This window comes from Pan troglodytes, chromosome 15, assembly GCF_028858775.2.
Source record: "Pan troglodytes isolate AG18354 chromosome 15, NHGRI_mPanTro3-v2.0_pri, whole genome shotgun sequence".
Lineage (NCBI taxonomy): Eukaryota > Metazoa > Chordata > Mammalia > Primates > Hominidae > Pan > Pan troglodytes.
This window is the reverse complement of record NC_072413.2, coordinates 43,293,462-43,311,601: the sequence shown is the minus strand read 5'-3', so window position 1 is coordinate 43,311,601 and position 18,140 is coordinate 43,293,462. Positions and strand designations below refer to the sequence as shown.

The window sequence follows — 18,140 nt, the reverse complement described above, 5'->3', positions numbered from 1 at the left end:
CTGACTGCCTCTTCCTTCTTAGTTTCTTTGTGTATTTCTCCATTTTTTCTAATAATGGGGTAGCTTGGGGCTCTTTCTTTTAATACACTGCGTGGTATGCTGATTCCTTTTAGTCATTAAATATAATTTATATGATGATGAATGCCAATTTCATATCTCAAACCAAGACCTCTCCCCTTAGTACCCAGTTCATTTTCCACCTGCTTATTTGACATCTCCACTAGGATGTCTGTAGGCATTTCAAACTTAATAAATCTAAAACCTGATCTTCTCCCTTAAATTTGCTTAACCTATATTCTTCCCCATCTTTCCATGTGTCCAGTAGCCAGAATTCTTGGAGGCATCCTTAAATTCTCAGTTTCTCTCATACCCACATCAGTGTGTGTGTGTCAGTACATCCTATTAATATATCTCCAAAATATATCCCAAACTCAGACCTCTGCAGCATCACTGTAGTCCAGACTTTCCTCATAATTTGTATCATTACAGTGGCCTCCTAACTGGTCTCATTCTTTCTTCCCTTGCTCTTCCACAGGTTCTTCTCAAAATAGCAGTTTGCTTTAGCAGTCCCGTTAAAGTAAATTAGATCCTGTAGCTCCTTTGCTTGGAATCTTTCCATAGCTTCTCATCTTGTCCAAAGTAAATGGCCAGTTCTATAAAATGACTCTAAGGCCTTATATTATAATCTCTCATGCTTCCTACTGCCTCTGTTACCCATCTGAGTGGCCTCCCAAGTTCTAACCCCCTCCTCATGCCACTTCAAGTATACTGGACTCCTAATTGTTTCAAACAGGCCAGGTATACTCTTGCCTTTCCCTTTATGTTTTGTTTCCAGTATTCTAACCCAATATTGCCACATAGCTCAATCACTTTGTTCAAATGATGCTATTTCATTGAAGACTTCCCTGATTATCCTTTTTTAAATTGCTGTTCACCCCTCTACTCCCCCATGGACATATCGATACACCTGTCCACCATCCCTGCATAACCATCTAACAAACAAGATATTGTACTTATTGGTTAGCTACTTTTTTCCACATTAGAAGCCAAGTTCCATGAGGATAGGAGTTTTTGTCTGCTTTGTTTACTGCTGAATTCTGAATATCTATAATAGTACCTGGCACATATTAAGCAATAGGTGCATATTTCTTGAATGATATAATGAATTAATGATATCTGTTTAAAATTCTAGGCTTTTAAATACTTTTTGTTGTTGTTGTTTATCCTTAAATAGGATATCCAAATTATCTCATAAGGAAATTTATGTTTGGATTTCCAGAAAATTGGAAAGAGCACATTGATAATTTTCTGGAACAATTAAGGTAAAATGTTGTTTTATGTTTTTAGAAGTCAACTTTATTGAGATATAATTTACATTTAATTATGTGTGTGCCACCATGTCCAGCTAATTTTTGTATTTTTAATAGAGATGGGGTTTCGTCATGTTGGCCAGACTGGTCTCGAACTCCTGGCTACAAGTGATCCGCCTGTCTCAGCCTCCCAAAGTGTTGGGATTACAGGCATGAGCCACTGTGCCTGGCCTGAGGTACAATTTACATTTAATTAAGTGCACCTGTTTTAGGTATTTGTCTGAAATGCCAGTTTTTTGTTTGTTTGTTTGTTTTTTGAGATGGAATCTGGCTCTGTCGCCCAGGCTGGAGTGCAGTGGCGCGACCTCAGCTCATTGCAAGCTCCGCCTCTCGGGTTCACGCCATTCTCCTGCCTCAGCCTCCCGAGTAGCTGGGACTACAGGCGCCCGCCACCACACCTGGCTAATTTTTTTGTATTTTTAGTAGAGACAGGGTTTCACCATGTTAGCCAGGATGGTCTCGATCTCCTGACCTCGTGATCCACCCGCATCGGCCTCCCAAAGTGCTGGGATTATAGGCGTGAGACACCGCACCTGCCTGAAATGCCAGTTTTGAAGTTTGCTTTGGTCTGTGAAGCATTTCAGAAGCAATAACATTTTACTAGAACTTCTGTTGTATTTAGTAAATCTCAAAGGAAAATAAAACTTTTGACATATGTCAAAGAGTAATTCTAATCATTTACCCTTCAGAAGGCATGCAGTTATTAAATACTAATGTGCAGTTCTTCCTCCTTTTTTTTCATTCATTTTCTCAGTAGTTATGGAGTGTCTGCTACTTTACAGACACTATAGTTGATGCTGGTGAAAGACAGAAGAATTTGATTTATTCTTGCCCTTGTGGAGCTCATAGGGGATACGGACTTTAAACTTAATCACAGCACAAATATAATAACTGGTAACGGGGGCTGGCAGTTTTTTTCTGTAAAGGGCATATTCTGTAAAGATAATATTCTTGCAGGCATATTGCCCCTATTGCAGCTATTCAACTCTGCCTTTGTAGCAGAAGAGCAGCCATAGATAATATATACATGAATTAGCGTGGCAGTGTTTTAATAAACTTCATTTACAAAAACAGGCAACTGGCAGTTGTCCTGTAGTTTTCCTATAATATCAGTTTAAGTAGGAATTATAAGAGCATATAGTAGGAAGCAGTTTGGAGATCATATTTGAGTCCTCTGACTTAAGATGTTACACCTCAGTTCTTTGTGAAGGAAGGGAGTGAAAGCCATGAAGGATTAATAATGTAAGATTAAAGATACCCTGCCTGGGTGGAAAGAGCTTTATGTGAGGGGTTTTTATTTATTTATGAAGATTTTTTTTGTTTTGTTTTTTTGAGAATCAGTATTAAGGAAAAATAAAATAATTGTTTTTAAAGGGCTGGTGAAAAGAACAGGGAAAAGACCAAACAAAAACAGAAAACTGGAAGATCTGTCCGTGACATAAGGAAATCAATGAAAAATGATGCACGAGAAAACCAAACAGATACCGCTCAAAGAGCCACCACCACTTACGATTTTGATTGTGATAACTTGGGTATGTTTTGTCTTTACTTCTCTGTTGGTACAGTGGTTAAGTTCTTACATGGTCTACATTGTTTATGGTTTATAATGTGTATAGTAGTAATGTGTATAGTATAGTATTCTTTGACTTATACTGCCCCCACATTCCTGCTTCTTCACTACTATATGAGAAGTAACTATAATACAGATTAATCATGGTCAGGATTCAGCTTGCTTCATCAAATACCACCTTTGCCTGGGCCCAGTGACTTATGCCTGTAATCCCAGCACTTTGGGAGGCTGAAGCGCAAGGATCGCTTGAGCTCAGGAGTTTGAGACCAGCCTGGATAACATGACGAGACCCTGTCTCTACTAAAAGTCAAAAAAATTAGCCACACATGGTAGTGCATGCCTGTGTTCCCATCTTCTTGAGAGGCTAAAGTGGGAGGATCGCTTGAGCTCAGATGGTTGAGGCTGTAATGAACCATGTTTGTGCTACAACACTCCAGTTTGGGCATCAGAGTGAGGCACTGTCTCAAAAAATAATAATAATAATAATAATTACCTTTTTATTAATCAGAATACCAAAGAACACTGGTAAACAAATTAATGAAAGATGATTGTTCTTTTAATTTCCTTGACCCAAAGTATTTAAGCTGCCAACCTACCGCAAACCTGTTGTAAAGACATATATTATTTTTGTACTAAATTTCATTCCTACGGATAGGCAAAATCTGTTTCCTTTCATGGAAGAAATGGAATTCAAGAAAATGCTTTTCTTGAATGACCATTGCTGTAACGATAGATTGCAGAACTGTTCTTTTTTTTCTCTCTCTTTTTTAATAAGGAGACCAACTTGCCAGAGCAGAACTGTTCTGTATCAGCTCTTTGCCAACACTATAATCTGCTTCACTTGTATAAAAATGTATGAACATTAACTTACAGCTCTTTCTAAACAATATAGATGAGTAAAAGTTACTAAAATATGTTGTAAACATTTCTGCTGATTTTGCCTTAAACTTGGAACTAAGAGCTTTACAGAACTTCCAAAACTTGAAAGAGTTCAGGAATCCTTCTGCCAAAAACATAGCACCATACTGGATATAAATGTACCTGTATCCTATTCTAACCACTCCCCAACCTGCATTTGAACTTCCACCCTTGAAACTTTCTTATCCTTTCTAATGCAGAGAAAGGAATACGTTAAATATGTAGATGACTGCTTCCCCAGAGCTAGCAAAAAGTCACTTACCATTGCCCTAGTTCCTTCTCAACCCTTCCTCTTTTTATCAAAAGTCATCCTATTTTCCCTAAATTAGGCATATTGCCTATTTTTATTGCTGGAGCATCTTGAGTATGCTGGAACCTTGGGGCTTCGGCACCTGCTCTCTACTTTTTTACTCCTAAAACAAGAAAATCCTTGACAGTATATCTCACTTTTAATCATTTGTTAGTCTTTAGTCTTGGTTCTTACCTCTTCCTGTACCCCATTTCACTTAGAGCCAGCACTTATTAGGGATTTGATCTTAATTGCAAATATTATCAGTAAAGTGTTTAAGAAAGCTATTGACAAGAGAAATGAATACAAATTTAAAAGACTAAAGTTTGGTAAACTATTTTACATACCAGCTGTGTCCGTAGGAAAATCACTCAGCAGTTGTTTTTTTTTTTTTTTTTTTTTTTTTTTGAGACAGGGTCTTGCTCTGTCTCCCAGGCTGGAATATAGTGGTGCAATCATGGCTCACTGCAGCCTCAACCTCCTTGGTTCAAGCAATCCTCCCACCTCAGCCTCCAAAGTAGCTGGGACTACAGGCATACAGTACTGCACTTGGCTTGTTTTTTATTTCTTGTAGAGATGGGATCCTACTGTGTTGCCAGGCTGGTCTCCTACTCCTGGCCTCAAGCAGTCCTCCCACCTTGGCCTCCCAAAGTGCTGGGATTATAGACATGAAACATGGCATCTGGTGTCAACATTTTTAAAGGGCTTTCCATGAACCCTGGTCTATTAAGTTTTAGGAACTTAGAGATGAATAAGGCATGATTCCCCCCACCCCCACCCCCAGGGATCTTGGTTTAGGGGCAAATATTAATATATTCTGTTATGATTGCATCATTTTTCTAGTGTGATTCATTAGATCTTTTCTTAATGAAACTGTTAGACACTATCTTCATATCACGTAAGTTATTTTGAGTGGTGGTTGGGGCTGTTATTAATTTTATTATTATCATTGCACTTTGCATGAAAAAAACAAAACCACATCTAACATTATATAGCTAAGGTTATGTAAAGGTACCAACCCGTGTTAATTTAAGATAATGTAATTTTATGTATGTGTTTTAATGATTTGCCTAAAAAGTACTTGTGTATCATAGTATTGCTCTTAAAGCACTTTATCTCTGTTATTACACTTACCAGAGTATATGATAAATGACCTATCATAATAGAAGCCTCCTTCATTATATGGTAATATTTTCAAGAGCAAGGACTAGTCAGTACATCTTTAAAGAATAGCTTCTAGAAAAATAACAAAATGTTTTTATACTTTTTATGAATCTGTTTTAACTTACCTAGAATTCCAGCTTAGTAACTGTTTGTTGAGCATATATTATATACTGTATAATTTAGTTTTGCTCAAAATTTTAATTACAGAAATTTATACATTGGAGTACATAAACTAGTTGAAACATAATTCTACATACATGAAGAAATAGAAGAAGAACAGTTATTAGCTTTCTATTTAGTTGATGTGCAGTTAGGATGAACAGGAATTTTTATTTACAAAATGGATTAACCTTACTATTCTGTCTTTAGATGTGACAAAGGAGATCCAAAACAGATGGTCGTGAATAATATGGCTGTCTAGGCTTTTTAAATTTTTTTTTGAAGGAAAAAAAGTGATTCAAACAAAATATAGCCCTATACAGAGTGATTCTTTCCAAATAAAATTGCTTTATATCCTAGTCAAATTATAACAAATATTTATGACAGAGGGATTAGACAGATTATCATTATTATTTCTGAGACATGATGTTGCTCTGTCACCCAGGCTGGAGTACAGTGGCACAATCACGGCTCACTGCAGCCTCGACCTCCCTGGCTCAAGTGATCCTCCCACCTCAGGCTCCCAAGTATCTGGGACCATAGGCTTGCACCAACCTTTTATTCTTTGTAGAATCAGTGTATCACTATTTTGCCTAGGCTAGTCTTGAACTCCTGGGCTCAAGCAATCCTCCTCCCTCGGCCTCCCAGAGTGCTGGGATTACAGGCGTGAGCCACTACACCTAGCGTCAAAGTTAATTCTTCATGTAGAAAAGCAGCTTCTCTTTTATATAACCATTTATTGAAATCTCCATCTTTGTATTCATAGAACTGAAGAGTAATAAGCACAGTGAGTCACCAGGAGCTACAGAATTAAACATGTGCCACAGTAATTGCCAAAATAAACCAACATTAAGGTTCCCAGATGACCAAATAAATAATACTATTCAAAATGGAGGAGGAGATGACTTATCTAATCAGGTAAGGCTTTATTGTACACTGTATAGTTCAAGTTGATATTTAGAAGGGTGATTTACTACTGAAAAGGTTTGGGACCATATCAGGGACGTGAGTTCTGTTTTTTTTTTTTTTCTTTTGAGATGGAGTCTCCCTCTGTTGCCCAGGCTGGAGTGCAGTGGCGTGATCTCGGCTTATTGCACCCTCTGCCTCCTGGGTTCAAGTGATTCTCCTGCCTCAACCTCCACCTCCTGGGTTCGAGTGATTCTCCTGCCTCAACCTCCACCTCCTGGGTTCGAGTGATTCTCCTGCCTCAGCTTCCCGAGTAGCTGGGACTACAGGCATGCACCACCACGCCTGGCTAATTTTTGTATTTTTAGTAGTAACGGGGTTTCACCATATTGGCCAGGCTGGTCTCGAACTCCTGACCTTGTGATTCACCCACCTCTGCCTCCCAAAGTGCTGGGATTACAGTCGTGAGCCACTGCGCCCAGCCAAGAGTTCTGTTTTTCAAGTATCAGCTTTTCATTTACTTGGGGACTGAATGTCTTGATATTTATTTTCCCTGTCTCTCAATGAAAAAATGCAGGCAACGATAAAAGTTTTAGCTTTTAGAGTAAAGCTTAAATAAAGCATATTTTTAAAAGCACTTGAAAAACCACAAAGTATTAAATTAATGTAGAAAATATGTAGGATAATGGATTCCCAGATGTTGCTCGTAGTGCTCAAGGTCTGGCAAGTGAGTTTCGGAATGTGTCCACTAATGAAATTTGCGGAACTGTAAGTACCTAGAAATTTGTATGCTTGATGCATACTATGAAAATGCTTCAGATCATGTTTTGGTAGTAGTTTTAAAATAAAACCTAGGTATCTTTTTGTTTTGAAGGAATTAATTGGAAAAAAAGAATATAAAATGTCTTCAAAGAAACTAAAAATTGGTGAAAGAACAAATGAAAGGATAATAAAAAGTCAGAAGCAAGGTAATATATCTTTAATGGTTTTTTAATCATAAGCAGAAAGCTACTATGTGAAATGTTTTTAATATGATAAAAGTGATCTTGTAAATTTCCTCATGTAAAATGGCAAATTATTTAATGTTTTTAAATGTTTGGTTTTGTTATTTTTACATAAGATGATTTTCATAATAAAATAGCCCTTTTAAAAACCACCTATACTTACAGGTTTGCCTTCTTTAATCTGGGTACTAAAATATTTGTTTAGATCACAAAACTATATATCATTTAAAATATGCTTACAGGAATGTGTAAAGAGTGAATCCTTTTATGAATTTAGTACAATAATTTAGTTTTAAGTGTGGATTTTCAGAGTGATTTAATTGGAATCCTGCATGCCGTAATTTAGAGGCTTTCGTCTACATGTTAGCAAGTTTACAATTTCATGTTGAGCTAAATCCATTAGCTTTATAGCATTTTTTTGTGTTTTATTTCCTCTTATAAGTGAAAAGAAGTGAAAGTGAAGAACATTTATTTGTTTGAAGAAGATAGGAAAGCAGTGCTACTTATACTTCCGAGTTCATATTCGGTTTAAGTATCCAAGATAGCTGGATCTTTATTAAATAATTTATTAAAATTAACAAATACTCTGAATGGAAATATTGTTCAAAATTATAATGTTGAAAATTTTCAAATTCCCAGTTAAACATCTGAATTGGATTTATATGAGGAGTTAGAAGAAAATACTTTTCTCATAATTTGAAGATATATGATGCCAGTGGAAAATCTTGCAGACACTTTCTAAATTATTTTGATTAGTACCTTTTTCCACGGATTGTAACTTAGAGGCTTCTTTTCTCCCCAGCATTCAATATTATCTATCAGTCTCATTCTGTCAGTCATCTTGTAAACAATGGCACATAATATGTGGAGTTTCTTGTAATATATTTCTATGACAGTGGGATGATTTGCAGTTTATATGTATTTCTAATTACAGTTGGATAGTTTCAGTTAGTTTGACTTCTCATTACTTAGGTTTTGAATTGGTGAATTGTTCTCATTTTAATTTGCTTTCTTTAGTGACAAGGTATAATATAAGATTCTCAGGTTGTTCTCTTTTGCTTGTTTTGTACTTCATGGTGTTTGGGGGGATTCATTTTGAGTGTGTTTCTATGACCACCATTGGCAATGAAAGTGGAACCATGCAGATGGAGTTCCATGTCCTCCTAACTAGCACAGCTCATATAATACTTAGTAAGGTTTCAGTGACTCTACTGGTTTTCTTATATCTTCTGAATATTTTACCTCCAGGGCTTTGATTTAACAAGTATTTACTTATTGCCTACTGTATATGTGAAAGGCTCTGTACTAACTCCAGCAAAAAAAAAATCAAACCATACAGATAAAGTTCTAACCATTAATTATTTTTTCCAGTCTGATTGAAAGACAAGTGTGCAATTATAATACATGTCTCACTGTCAAACATGGCATTATTTAAAGTATTCTGGAAACTTGAAGGAGAGCTTTTATTCAGTATAGGGAATGTGTACAAGTTTGTACACTAGGTGGGTTAGAGAATAAAATCGAAGCAGGTAGTGATTTTGTTTATAGATGAATGAAGAACATTTTCAAAGCAGAGTGGACAACATTATTAAAAGTGGAGAACCAAGAAAATCTGAGAAATAGCAAGTGGTGTGGTTCTGAACATAGAATATAGTTGAGATTTTGACAACAGTGAGAGATTGGAACTATGTGGAAGGCCAGGCAGAGGAGCTTATTTATATGTCTACTAAAAGACTGTGAGAAGTCACTGTCAGGTTTGTATAAACAATAGTATATGTTTACAGTTGAAGGGGCAGTGGTCTGAATAGACCTGGGCTTCAGAAAGATTAATATGACAGGTGGGTATACAGTGTAGCTCGTGGATAAAAATAGTATCTTTTATTTGTGAAAATATATTTTCTGTGCTTATATTTGTTTATAGCTAATTTGAGATTTTGGTCTTTGGTTTTGTCTTATGAAATTAAAGAGACAACTGAAGAATTGGATGTATCCATTGATATTCTAACCTCAAGGGAACAGTTTTTCTCAGATGAAGAAAGAAAATACATGGCCATCAATCAGAAGAAAGCTTATATTTTAGTAACACCACTTAAATCTAGAAAAGTGATAGAGCAAAGATGCATGAGGTATAATCTGTCCGCTGGCACCATCAAAGCAGTAACAGATTTTGTAATACCAGAGTGTCAAAAAAAAAGTCCCATCAGCAAGTCCATGGGGACTTTAGAAAATACATTTGAAGGTCATAAAAGTAAAAACAAGGAAGATTGCGATGAACGTGACTTACTTACTGTCAACCAGAAAATAAAAATATCTAACCTTGAAAAGGAACAAATGCTCACCTCTGACTTTAAGAAAAATACCAGACGATTACCAAAATTGAAGAAAATAGAAAATCAGGTAGCTATGTCATTTTATAAGCATCAGTCCTCACCAGATTTGTCAAGTGAAGAAAGTGAAACAGAAAAGGAAATTAAAAGGAAAGCTGAAGTTAAGAAAACCAAAGCAGGAAACACCAAAGAAGCAGTGGTTCACCTGAGAAAGAGCACAAGAAACACAAGTAATATTCCAGTGATTTTGGAACCTGAAACTGAAGAAAGTGAAAATGAATTTTATATCAAACAAAAGAAAGCTAGACCTTCCGTCAAAGAAACTCTTCAGAAGTCTGGTGTTAGGAAAGAGTTTCCAATTACTGAGGCAGTAGGATCTGATAAGACAAATAGGCATCCCTTAGAATGCTTACCTGGTTTAATTCAGGATAAGGAATGGAATGAGAAGGAGTTACAGAAACTTCATTGGTAAGTAGTTAGATTTCATTCTGAAATATCTACAGAGCAGCCACAAGACAGTTAAAGACATAAAAACAGCAATAAGGGGTTAACATGGAAGATGTCATTAAAAAAAGGGAGAAATTATAATTTGTACAGGGAATGGAGATAGACTACACATAACTCCTAGTGGTATTTTTGTGGTCATCTCTAATATGAGGAAAGTACGAGGAAAGCCTAAGTATGAGGAAAGTAAAAGTGACCTTTTCATTCCCATGTAATATTTCAAGATAGCCAAATAGTACTCTCTCACGTAGCTTCATATTTTAAGAAATGCATTTTTTTGTTTTTTGTTTTGTTTTGTTTTGATTGAGACGGAGTTTCGCTCTGCTGCCCCGTCTGGAGTGCAATGCCACAATCCCGGTTACTGCAACCTCTGCCTCCCAGGTTCAAGCGATTCTCCTGCCTCAGCCTCCTGAGTAGCTGGGACCACAGGCGCATGCTGCCACGCCTGGCTAATTTTTATATTTTTAGTAGAGATGAGGTTTCACCATGTTGGTCAGGCTGGTCTTGAACTCCTGACCTAATGATCCGCCCACCTTGGCTTCCCAAAGTGCTGGGATTAATAGGCATAAGCCACCGTGCCCGGCCTAACAAGTGTTATAAATAGTAAAGTTTGTTTGGTGCCCCACAAGTGAGACTCAAGGATACTAGAAACCTAGAAGTGGGCACTGAAGGGTAACAAAGAGAGTTTAAAGAGGAGCTCTCCAGTTCTGGGTTGAGGAGCAGAAGGGGGGACTTCTGACACTCAGAAACAGTAGAGGAAATCCCCAGTGTTTAGTTTGTTTGTTTTTGTTTTGTTTTTGTCTTTTCTCTTAACTCAGTCCCCATGCAATCACAGCATCAGCTGGGGCTGAGATATATCTAAAACTCTGAGAGATGAGAACCTTCTCTACAATTAGGAATGGTTGTCTCAAAATAGTGGGGCAAGTACCTGTTGCTTCTGTTCTCTTTCTGTTGTCTGTTGCTTGGTACTGGACAAAAATTCAGTTGTGTGAGGCATACAGCAGAGCAGAGTAATAAAAGCCCCAGCTTTCTGGCCAGAGCACTGACAACGGAAACTCCAGGGAACCAGAAATCACGGAAAGAGAGGAAGTAGGAAAAGCAACCCCATAAAGTTGTTTATGAACTTCTATGCCACCCAGGAGTTGTACATATGTGGACATGGTCCTAAAGAGCATATAAAAGACTGAGAACTGAACTAAACAGTAGACCACACCCAGTTTCTAGGCTAGCTACTCAGTGTCCTACACACAGGAAGATCCTAACAGCACTGCAGAGCTTTGAAAAATGAAACTGACATTGAAACAACAATGATAGTAGACTGAACGTATAGCTTGGGATACCATCAGGTTGATGACCTGCTAAAATAAAAATATTAACATTTCACTTGAAGCAGTAAAATATTGATTCTAAGTAGACTGTTGAAGTTAAGTATATTTAATGTCATCCCTAGAGCAACTTCTAAAAAAACTATACAAAGAAATAATTTCAAACATAAATTAAAATACTGGAAAATCAAATAGCCCAAAAGAAGGCAAAGAAGAAGAGAAGTGGAGGATTTTTTTACATGGAACAAGCAGAAAACAAATAATAAAATTATTGACCTAAATCCAACATAATTAAATTAAATGGTCTAAACATACCAATTAAAAGACACATTGTCAGAATGAATTCTAAAACATGATCTAACTATATGCTGTATACAAGAAACTCACTTTAAATATAATGATATAGGTAGGTTAAAAGGATAGAAAAATACTGTCTAAACACAAATCAAAAGAAAGCTTGAGTGGCTATATTAATATCTGTCAAAATAGACTTTAGTAGGAAGAAAATAACCAGGAATAAAGAAAGACATTACAAATGATAGAAGGGTCAGTCACCAGGAAGGCATAAAATTCCTAAGTGTGTATGCACCTGACAATAAAACCTCAAAATACGTGAGTTAAAAACTGACAAGTGAAAGCAGCGGACTAAACTACAAGGATAGTCAAATCCAGTTATAGGAAACCACACTGCTCCTCTCTTGGTATTTGATAGAACTGACTGAAAATTAGCAGGGATATAGAACTGAACAACACCATCAGTCATTTGTATGATTCACATTTACAGAACATTCCACCCAATAATAAGAAAAAGAATAGGTTATTTCCAAGGATAGGTTGATCATTCATCAAGATAGATCATAAAACCTCTTAACAGATTTAAAATAGCTGAAATCATACAAAGCATATTCTCTGATAATTGAATTAAACTACAAATCAATAAAATAAAGATAGGAAAATTTCCAAGTGGTTGAAAATTAAATAACTTATTAATACATATAACTAATCTGTGGGTCAAAGAAGAAGACTTAAAGGAAAGTAGAAAATATTCATTTATTTTATTTTATTTTATTTATTTATTTTTGAAACGGAGTCTTGCTCTGTCGCCCAGGCTGGAGTGCAGTGGCGCGATCTCCGCTCACTGCAAGCTCCACCTCCCAGGTTCACACCATTCTCCTGCCTCAGCCTCCCGAGTAGCTGGGACTACAGACGCCCGCGACCACGCCGGCTAATTTTTTGTATTTTCAGTAGAGACGGGGTTTCACCGTGTTAGCCAGGATGGTCTCGATCTCCTGACCTCGTGATCCTCCCGCCTTGGCCTCCCAAAGTGCTGGGATTACAGGCTTGAGCCACCGTGCCCGGCTTCTTTTATTTTTTTTCTTTTTGGAGACAGAGTCTCACTCTGTCACCCAGGCTGGAGTGCAGTGGTACGATCTCAGCTCACTGCAACCTCCGCCTCCTGGGTTTAAGCAATTCTCCTGCCTCAGCCTCCCAAGTAGCTGGGATTACAGGTGTGTGCCACCATATCCAGCTAGTTTTTGTATTTTTAGTGGAGTTAAGGTTTCACCATGTTGGCCAGGCTGGTCTCGAACTCCTGACCTCAAGTGATTCACGCGCCTCGGCCTCCCAAAATGCTAGGATTACAGGTGTGAGCCACCAGCCCGGCCAGATATTCTTAACTGAACAAAAATGAAAATATATCAAAATTTGCAGCATGGGCCTAGGAGTTCATAAACAACTTTAAAGGGTTGCTATGCCAAGCTCCTCCCTCTCCCTGATTTCTGTCGTACTTTCTACATAAGCAAATCAGGGTGCATTCTTTCAGTGGATTACTAAGCAGTAAAAAGGAAGAACTATTGATACATACAACAACCTGGGTTGAATTTCAAAGGCATATTGAGTGAAAAAAGCCAACTCAAAGGGTTATACACTATATGATTCCATTTATATGACATTCTGGAAAAGTGTGCTACACACTTTTAAATGACCAGATTTCATGATAACTCTATCAGAAGGATGGTACCAAGAGGGATGTTGCTAAATCATTCATGAGGAATCTACCTCCGTTAACCAATCACCTCCCCCTAGGCCCCACTTCCAATACCGGGAATTACATTTCGATATGAGTCTTGGGTAGGGACACATATTTAAACTATATCAATAAATAAGAATTATTTAAGCCAAGGATTCAAGACAAATGGACCTTAGAATAGCATACACAAAAGTATAAAGAAAGAGGGCATATTTGGAAATACTGAAAGAATGGGTGTGGGGTATGTGCCTGTAGTGCCAACCACTAAGGAGGCGGAGTCAGGGGGATCGCCTGAGCCCAGAAGTTGGAGGCCACATTGAGCTATGATAATGCCCGGCACTCCTGCGTGGGTGACAGATTGAGACCCTGTCTCTTTAAAAAAAAAAGAAAGAAAAATAAAGAAAGCTAGAATGAATGGAATACTGAAAGTTGACCAAAGAGCAGTACAAGATGAGACTAGAGAGTTGGGCAAGGAACAATACAGCGTTACACTAAGGATTTGGGGTTTTATGCTAATAATGAAACAAGTTTTAAATATGGTGTGATATGTTTAAGTTTGTCTTTTTAAATTATCTGGAATAACCTAGAGGAGATGTGTTAAGTACTAATTTCTTATTAAATACATTATTATTTGTGTTATGTAATAGTTCTTTTAGACAGTCGTAGATTTAGAAATTAGCCACACACACAAATAGAGAAGCTTGAGTTCCCAAGTCCTTCTAGTTGTTCACTTTAGAACACTGTGGAATGATTAATTATGTAAAAGAATTCATTAACAAGTATTTAATGCTCGTAAGTATTATGCTTTTCTGCATGGAATAATATGCTGTGGTCAGCTGGTAGCTGTTCACAAGAGCTGACTGTTAAATTTTGGAGAATTTTACAAATTGTTAAAAGTCATTAAAAAATTATATAAACTTAAATTATTTAAAACAAAGATAATGCTTAAAACTCATTACTTCCTAATTATTTTCCATTTTATTATATATATATGCTCTTGAGACTCTTCACCTCTGTGGTATGGTGGAAATACTATGTAATTGTATACTATCACACGTGTTTTATCAACTCCACAGTCAGTGACATGTTGGTAGCTTGACATCAACTACAATGGGAGTATTTACCCTATGAAAGTCATCAGACTTTATAAATCAGGACTGTTTAACCCTGAGAGAACTGATTAAAAATTTTCCCACATACTGCTACATGAAACCTATATTTATTAATTGGAATCCAAGTAGAAATAAAAATATTTTGCCAAAGAAACAGATTAAAAATAAAGACTTGGTGTAGTTGAAATGACATTGTTAATATCACTTTTAGGCTAATTGATGAGTTACATAGATGTTTTCTGGCTAAATTGTCAATCTAACCACAATGCATAAAATCTTTATGGGGAGAGTGGGGGTGGTAACATGTATACCAGGTTCTAAATCATTTACAAAGGAACTTGTAGAATGCAACTCAGATGTTAAATTAGGGACTTCCTTATAGTTTTCTCTATTTCAATTTTCATTTTCCTTAATTAAGAGAGCATATATCTAAAATACTGAGTTCTACAAAGTATAGTAGAATGAAAGCAAGCATAACACTTTTTAATAGCTTATAACCTAGACTGTATAAGAGAACTAAGCTTATTGTCCAATATACTTAGCACCAATAAGATTTAAGGTAACAGTGAAGAAAATTTGGTCATGCCAAAGTCTCCTAAAAAACCGTATCATCGATTAGTTGGACTTAGAAAAAAAAAATGTTGAAAGGCTGAGGGTCACTTTTCAGGCTTAATAAAACACATCAAAATAGTTAGAAGACATCTACTTAGGTAAAATTACATCTTCATATTTTAAGCACTAGAGTTAAGTTATTGAGGGGAGGGAATAATATCTTTCTTAATTGTTATCCAGAATGATTTTGATAAAACTGATTCCTTCATCTCAGTAAATCTCATCAATTCAGTGTTATGCTTTTAAGAGGTTATTGTCATTGGTTTGAATTTCTTATTCTTTAATTGGTTTTGATCTTCCATAGTGCTTTTGCATCTCTTCCAAAGCACAAACCTGGTTTCTGGTCAGATGTAGCTGCGGCTGTAGGTTCTCGATCTGCTGAAGAATGCCAGAGGAAATACATGGAAAATCCCAGAGGAAAAGGATCCCAGAAACATGTCACTAAGAAGAAGCCAGCCAATTCCAAACGCCAAAATGGTAACCTTCGTAGTAAATAGTTTTTTTCCTAGTACTCAGTGTTGATTTCTGATCACCGAAATCAGATATATTTTATATTTATCCATGAATATTAATAGGTATTTTCTTAAAATTTTAAAGCTAGAGAGAATTTCAGAAATCATCTGTTTAATTTTTAAGTCTTACCTGGGTCTCTGCTTCCATCAGTAGTAGTTTAGTAGCCTTGTGCTTCGAGTTTTAGGAATTATGCAGTTAGATCCAGAGATTTCAATATCTGAATTATTGTTCTAAGGGTTTAATTAAAGAGCACTTGGGTCAGATCCCCAAGTAATTTATGAGAAAGCTCAGAAAATATTCAGTTTTCATAGTCCCATGATTACATACTTCTGTTCATGAGTACTAGTAAAAGGTTGATTATGCCAGAGAATTTCTATAATAAGCATTAGCGAGAACCCAATACCCTGTCATAATTCAGTAAGGTTTATATATTTTGGCAAAATCAATAAATTAGGCATTCAGCAAGAGGCAATGTAGAGGCAATCATTCTTGCAGTGTAAAGATCTTTTTGGCCAAGTACGGTGGCTCATGCCTGTAATCCCAGCACTTTGGGAGGCCGAGGTGGACCGATTACTTGAGCTCACAAGTTCGAGACCAGCCTGGACAACATGGTGAAACCCCATCTCTACAAAAAAAAAAAAGAGAAGATCTTTTTAACCTCCCTGCCTAATCTTAGCCTCTTCATGAGTATCCTATGGGCTAATCATATTGCACAAATCCCAGATCCCAGTGTAGAAATAATCATTTGTTCTATAGGAGACTTGTAAAATAACAGGCTAAGTTTTCTTTCTTTTTTTGCTTTATCTATATCTGTATTTTTTTAGAGATGGGGTCTCACTATATTGCCCAGGCAGGTCTTGAACTCCTGGGCTCAAGCATTCCTCCTGCCTTGGCCTCCCAAAGTGCTGGGTTACAGGGATGAGCCACTGAGCCTGGCCAAGGCTGAGTTTTTTTTTTTTTTTTTAACATGAATGCACAATTTAGACTTTGCAAAGGTTGTTAACTTTATAGAGCAGTTACTATAAATAACTAAATCCTTATCAAAATGGTTTGCTGACTCTTAAGGCAAGAGAGGTGATGCTGATCAGAAACAAACTATTAAGATAACTGCCAAAGTGGGAACTCTTAAAAGGAAGCAACAGATGAGGGAATTTCTGGAACAGTTGCCAAAAGATGACCATGATGATTTTTTCAGTACAACACCTTTACAGCATCAAAGAATACTGGTAAGAGGCATGAAATCATTGTTTTCCTTATCTGTATTGACTTTCGTATCTTTCATTTTTATGTATGGTAGTGTTCATCACTAATATTTAGGCCAAGGATCAGTAGCCTCCGTAGACATGATCATAGTCTTATGGCAAACAATGTGCTGATATATGCCATTCTTACTAGTTTCTAGAGTCTGCACTTCAGTTGGTTCAAAGGTAATGTTTGTAGAACCAAACAGTAAAGTAAACCTAGAATTAGGTGAAACATATATATTTAAAGTTTAATATACTACCTAGCAAACTTTTTTTAAAGTTGATAAAAGATACTGTGTAGTAATTGAAAGGAGGGATTAAGTGATAGTAGCACAGTATTAAAAGATTTGAATGTATGAAAGAATTTTTGTCATATGAAGAGTAGAATAACTAAAAATTTCAGTGATTGGAGTAAAATATTCACAGCAAATACAACCAAGCTAGTAGTATCTGTGATATGAACAACTCATTCAAATGTTACTGGAATAACAAAAAGTACCAAGATCACAGGAAAAGTGTGAATAAGAAGAAATTCAAAAGGCTGAATAAACACTTGGGGAAGTGGTCATTTTAGTTAGTAATCCAAGAAAGTAAAGTAAATTATATTTATGTACTTTCTGAATTATAGAATCTTTTAAAAAAATAAGTTAAAATATCCACTGCTAACAGAAGCAATGGTGATACTGATACAGTCATACATCAGTGGGCATACAAATTGAATTGTACCTTTTAGTAAGAAAGCATTATGGCAATATATTATAAAAGCCATAAAGATTTATTCTATTCTTGAGAGTTTATCCTAAGAAATCCAAAAGCCCAAAATCTTTGCAAGATACTTATTGCAGTTTTATCTTTATAGCAAAAAACTGGAAACAATCTGTATATCCAATAAAGATGTTTTTCATAAACACAGTGAAATACAATACAAATATTAAATGCACATTTAAGACTTTCTAGAATCTAAATATAAATGTTAAGAATATTAAGATTAGCTGAAGGACAGGTGCGGTGGCTCACACCTATAATCCCAGCACTTTGGGAGGCCGAGGCGGGCAGATCACGAGGTCAGGAGATCAAGACCATCCTGGCCAACA

The 18,140-nt window shown here is 36.4% G+C and overlaps 1 protein-coding gene across 3 annotated transcripts in view; it reads left to right on the top strand.

The window, feature by feature from the left end:
* MIS18BP1 (MIS18 binding protein 1) overlaps positions 1-18,140 on the top strand; it is a 49,848-nt gene that overhangs the window by 19,940 nt on the left and 11,768 nt on the right. For 2 of the 3 annotated variants that reach the window (XM_522841.7, XM_009427759.5), the window contains 7 exons: positions 1,235-1,322; positions 2,745-2,902; positions 6,237-6,388; positions 7,251-7,344; positions 9,347-10,175; positions 15,594-15,766; positions 16,868-17,028. In XM_522841.7, coding sequence (XP_522841.5) covers positions 1,235-1,322; positions 2,745-2,902; positions 6,237-6,388; positions 7,251-7,344; positions 9,347-10,175; positions 15,594-15,766; positions 16,868-17,028 — 1,655 coding nt within the window. The remainder of the gene's footprint in view (positions 1-1,234; positions 1,323-2,744; positions 2,903-6,236; positions 6,389-7,250; positions 7,345-9,346; positions 10,176-15,593; positions 15,767-16,867; positions 17,029-18,140) is intronic. The other variant, XM_063792892.1, reaches the window with a different exon arrangement.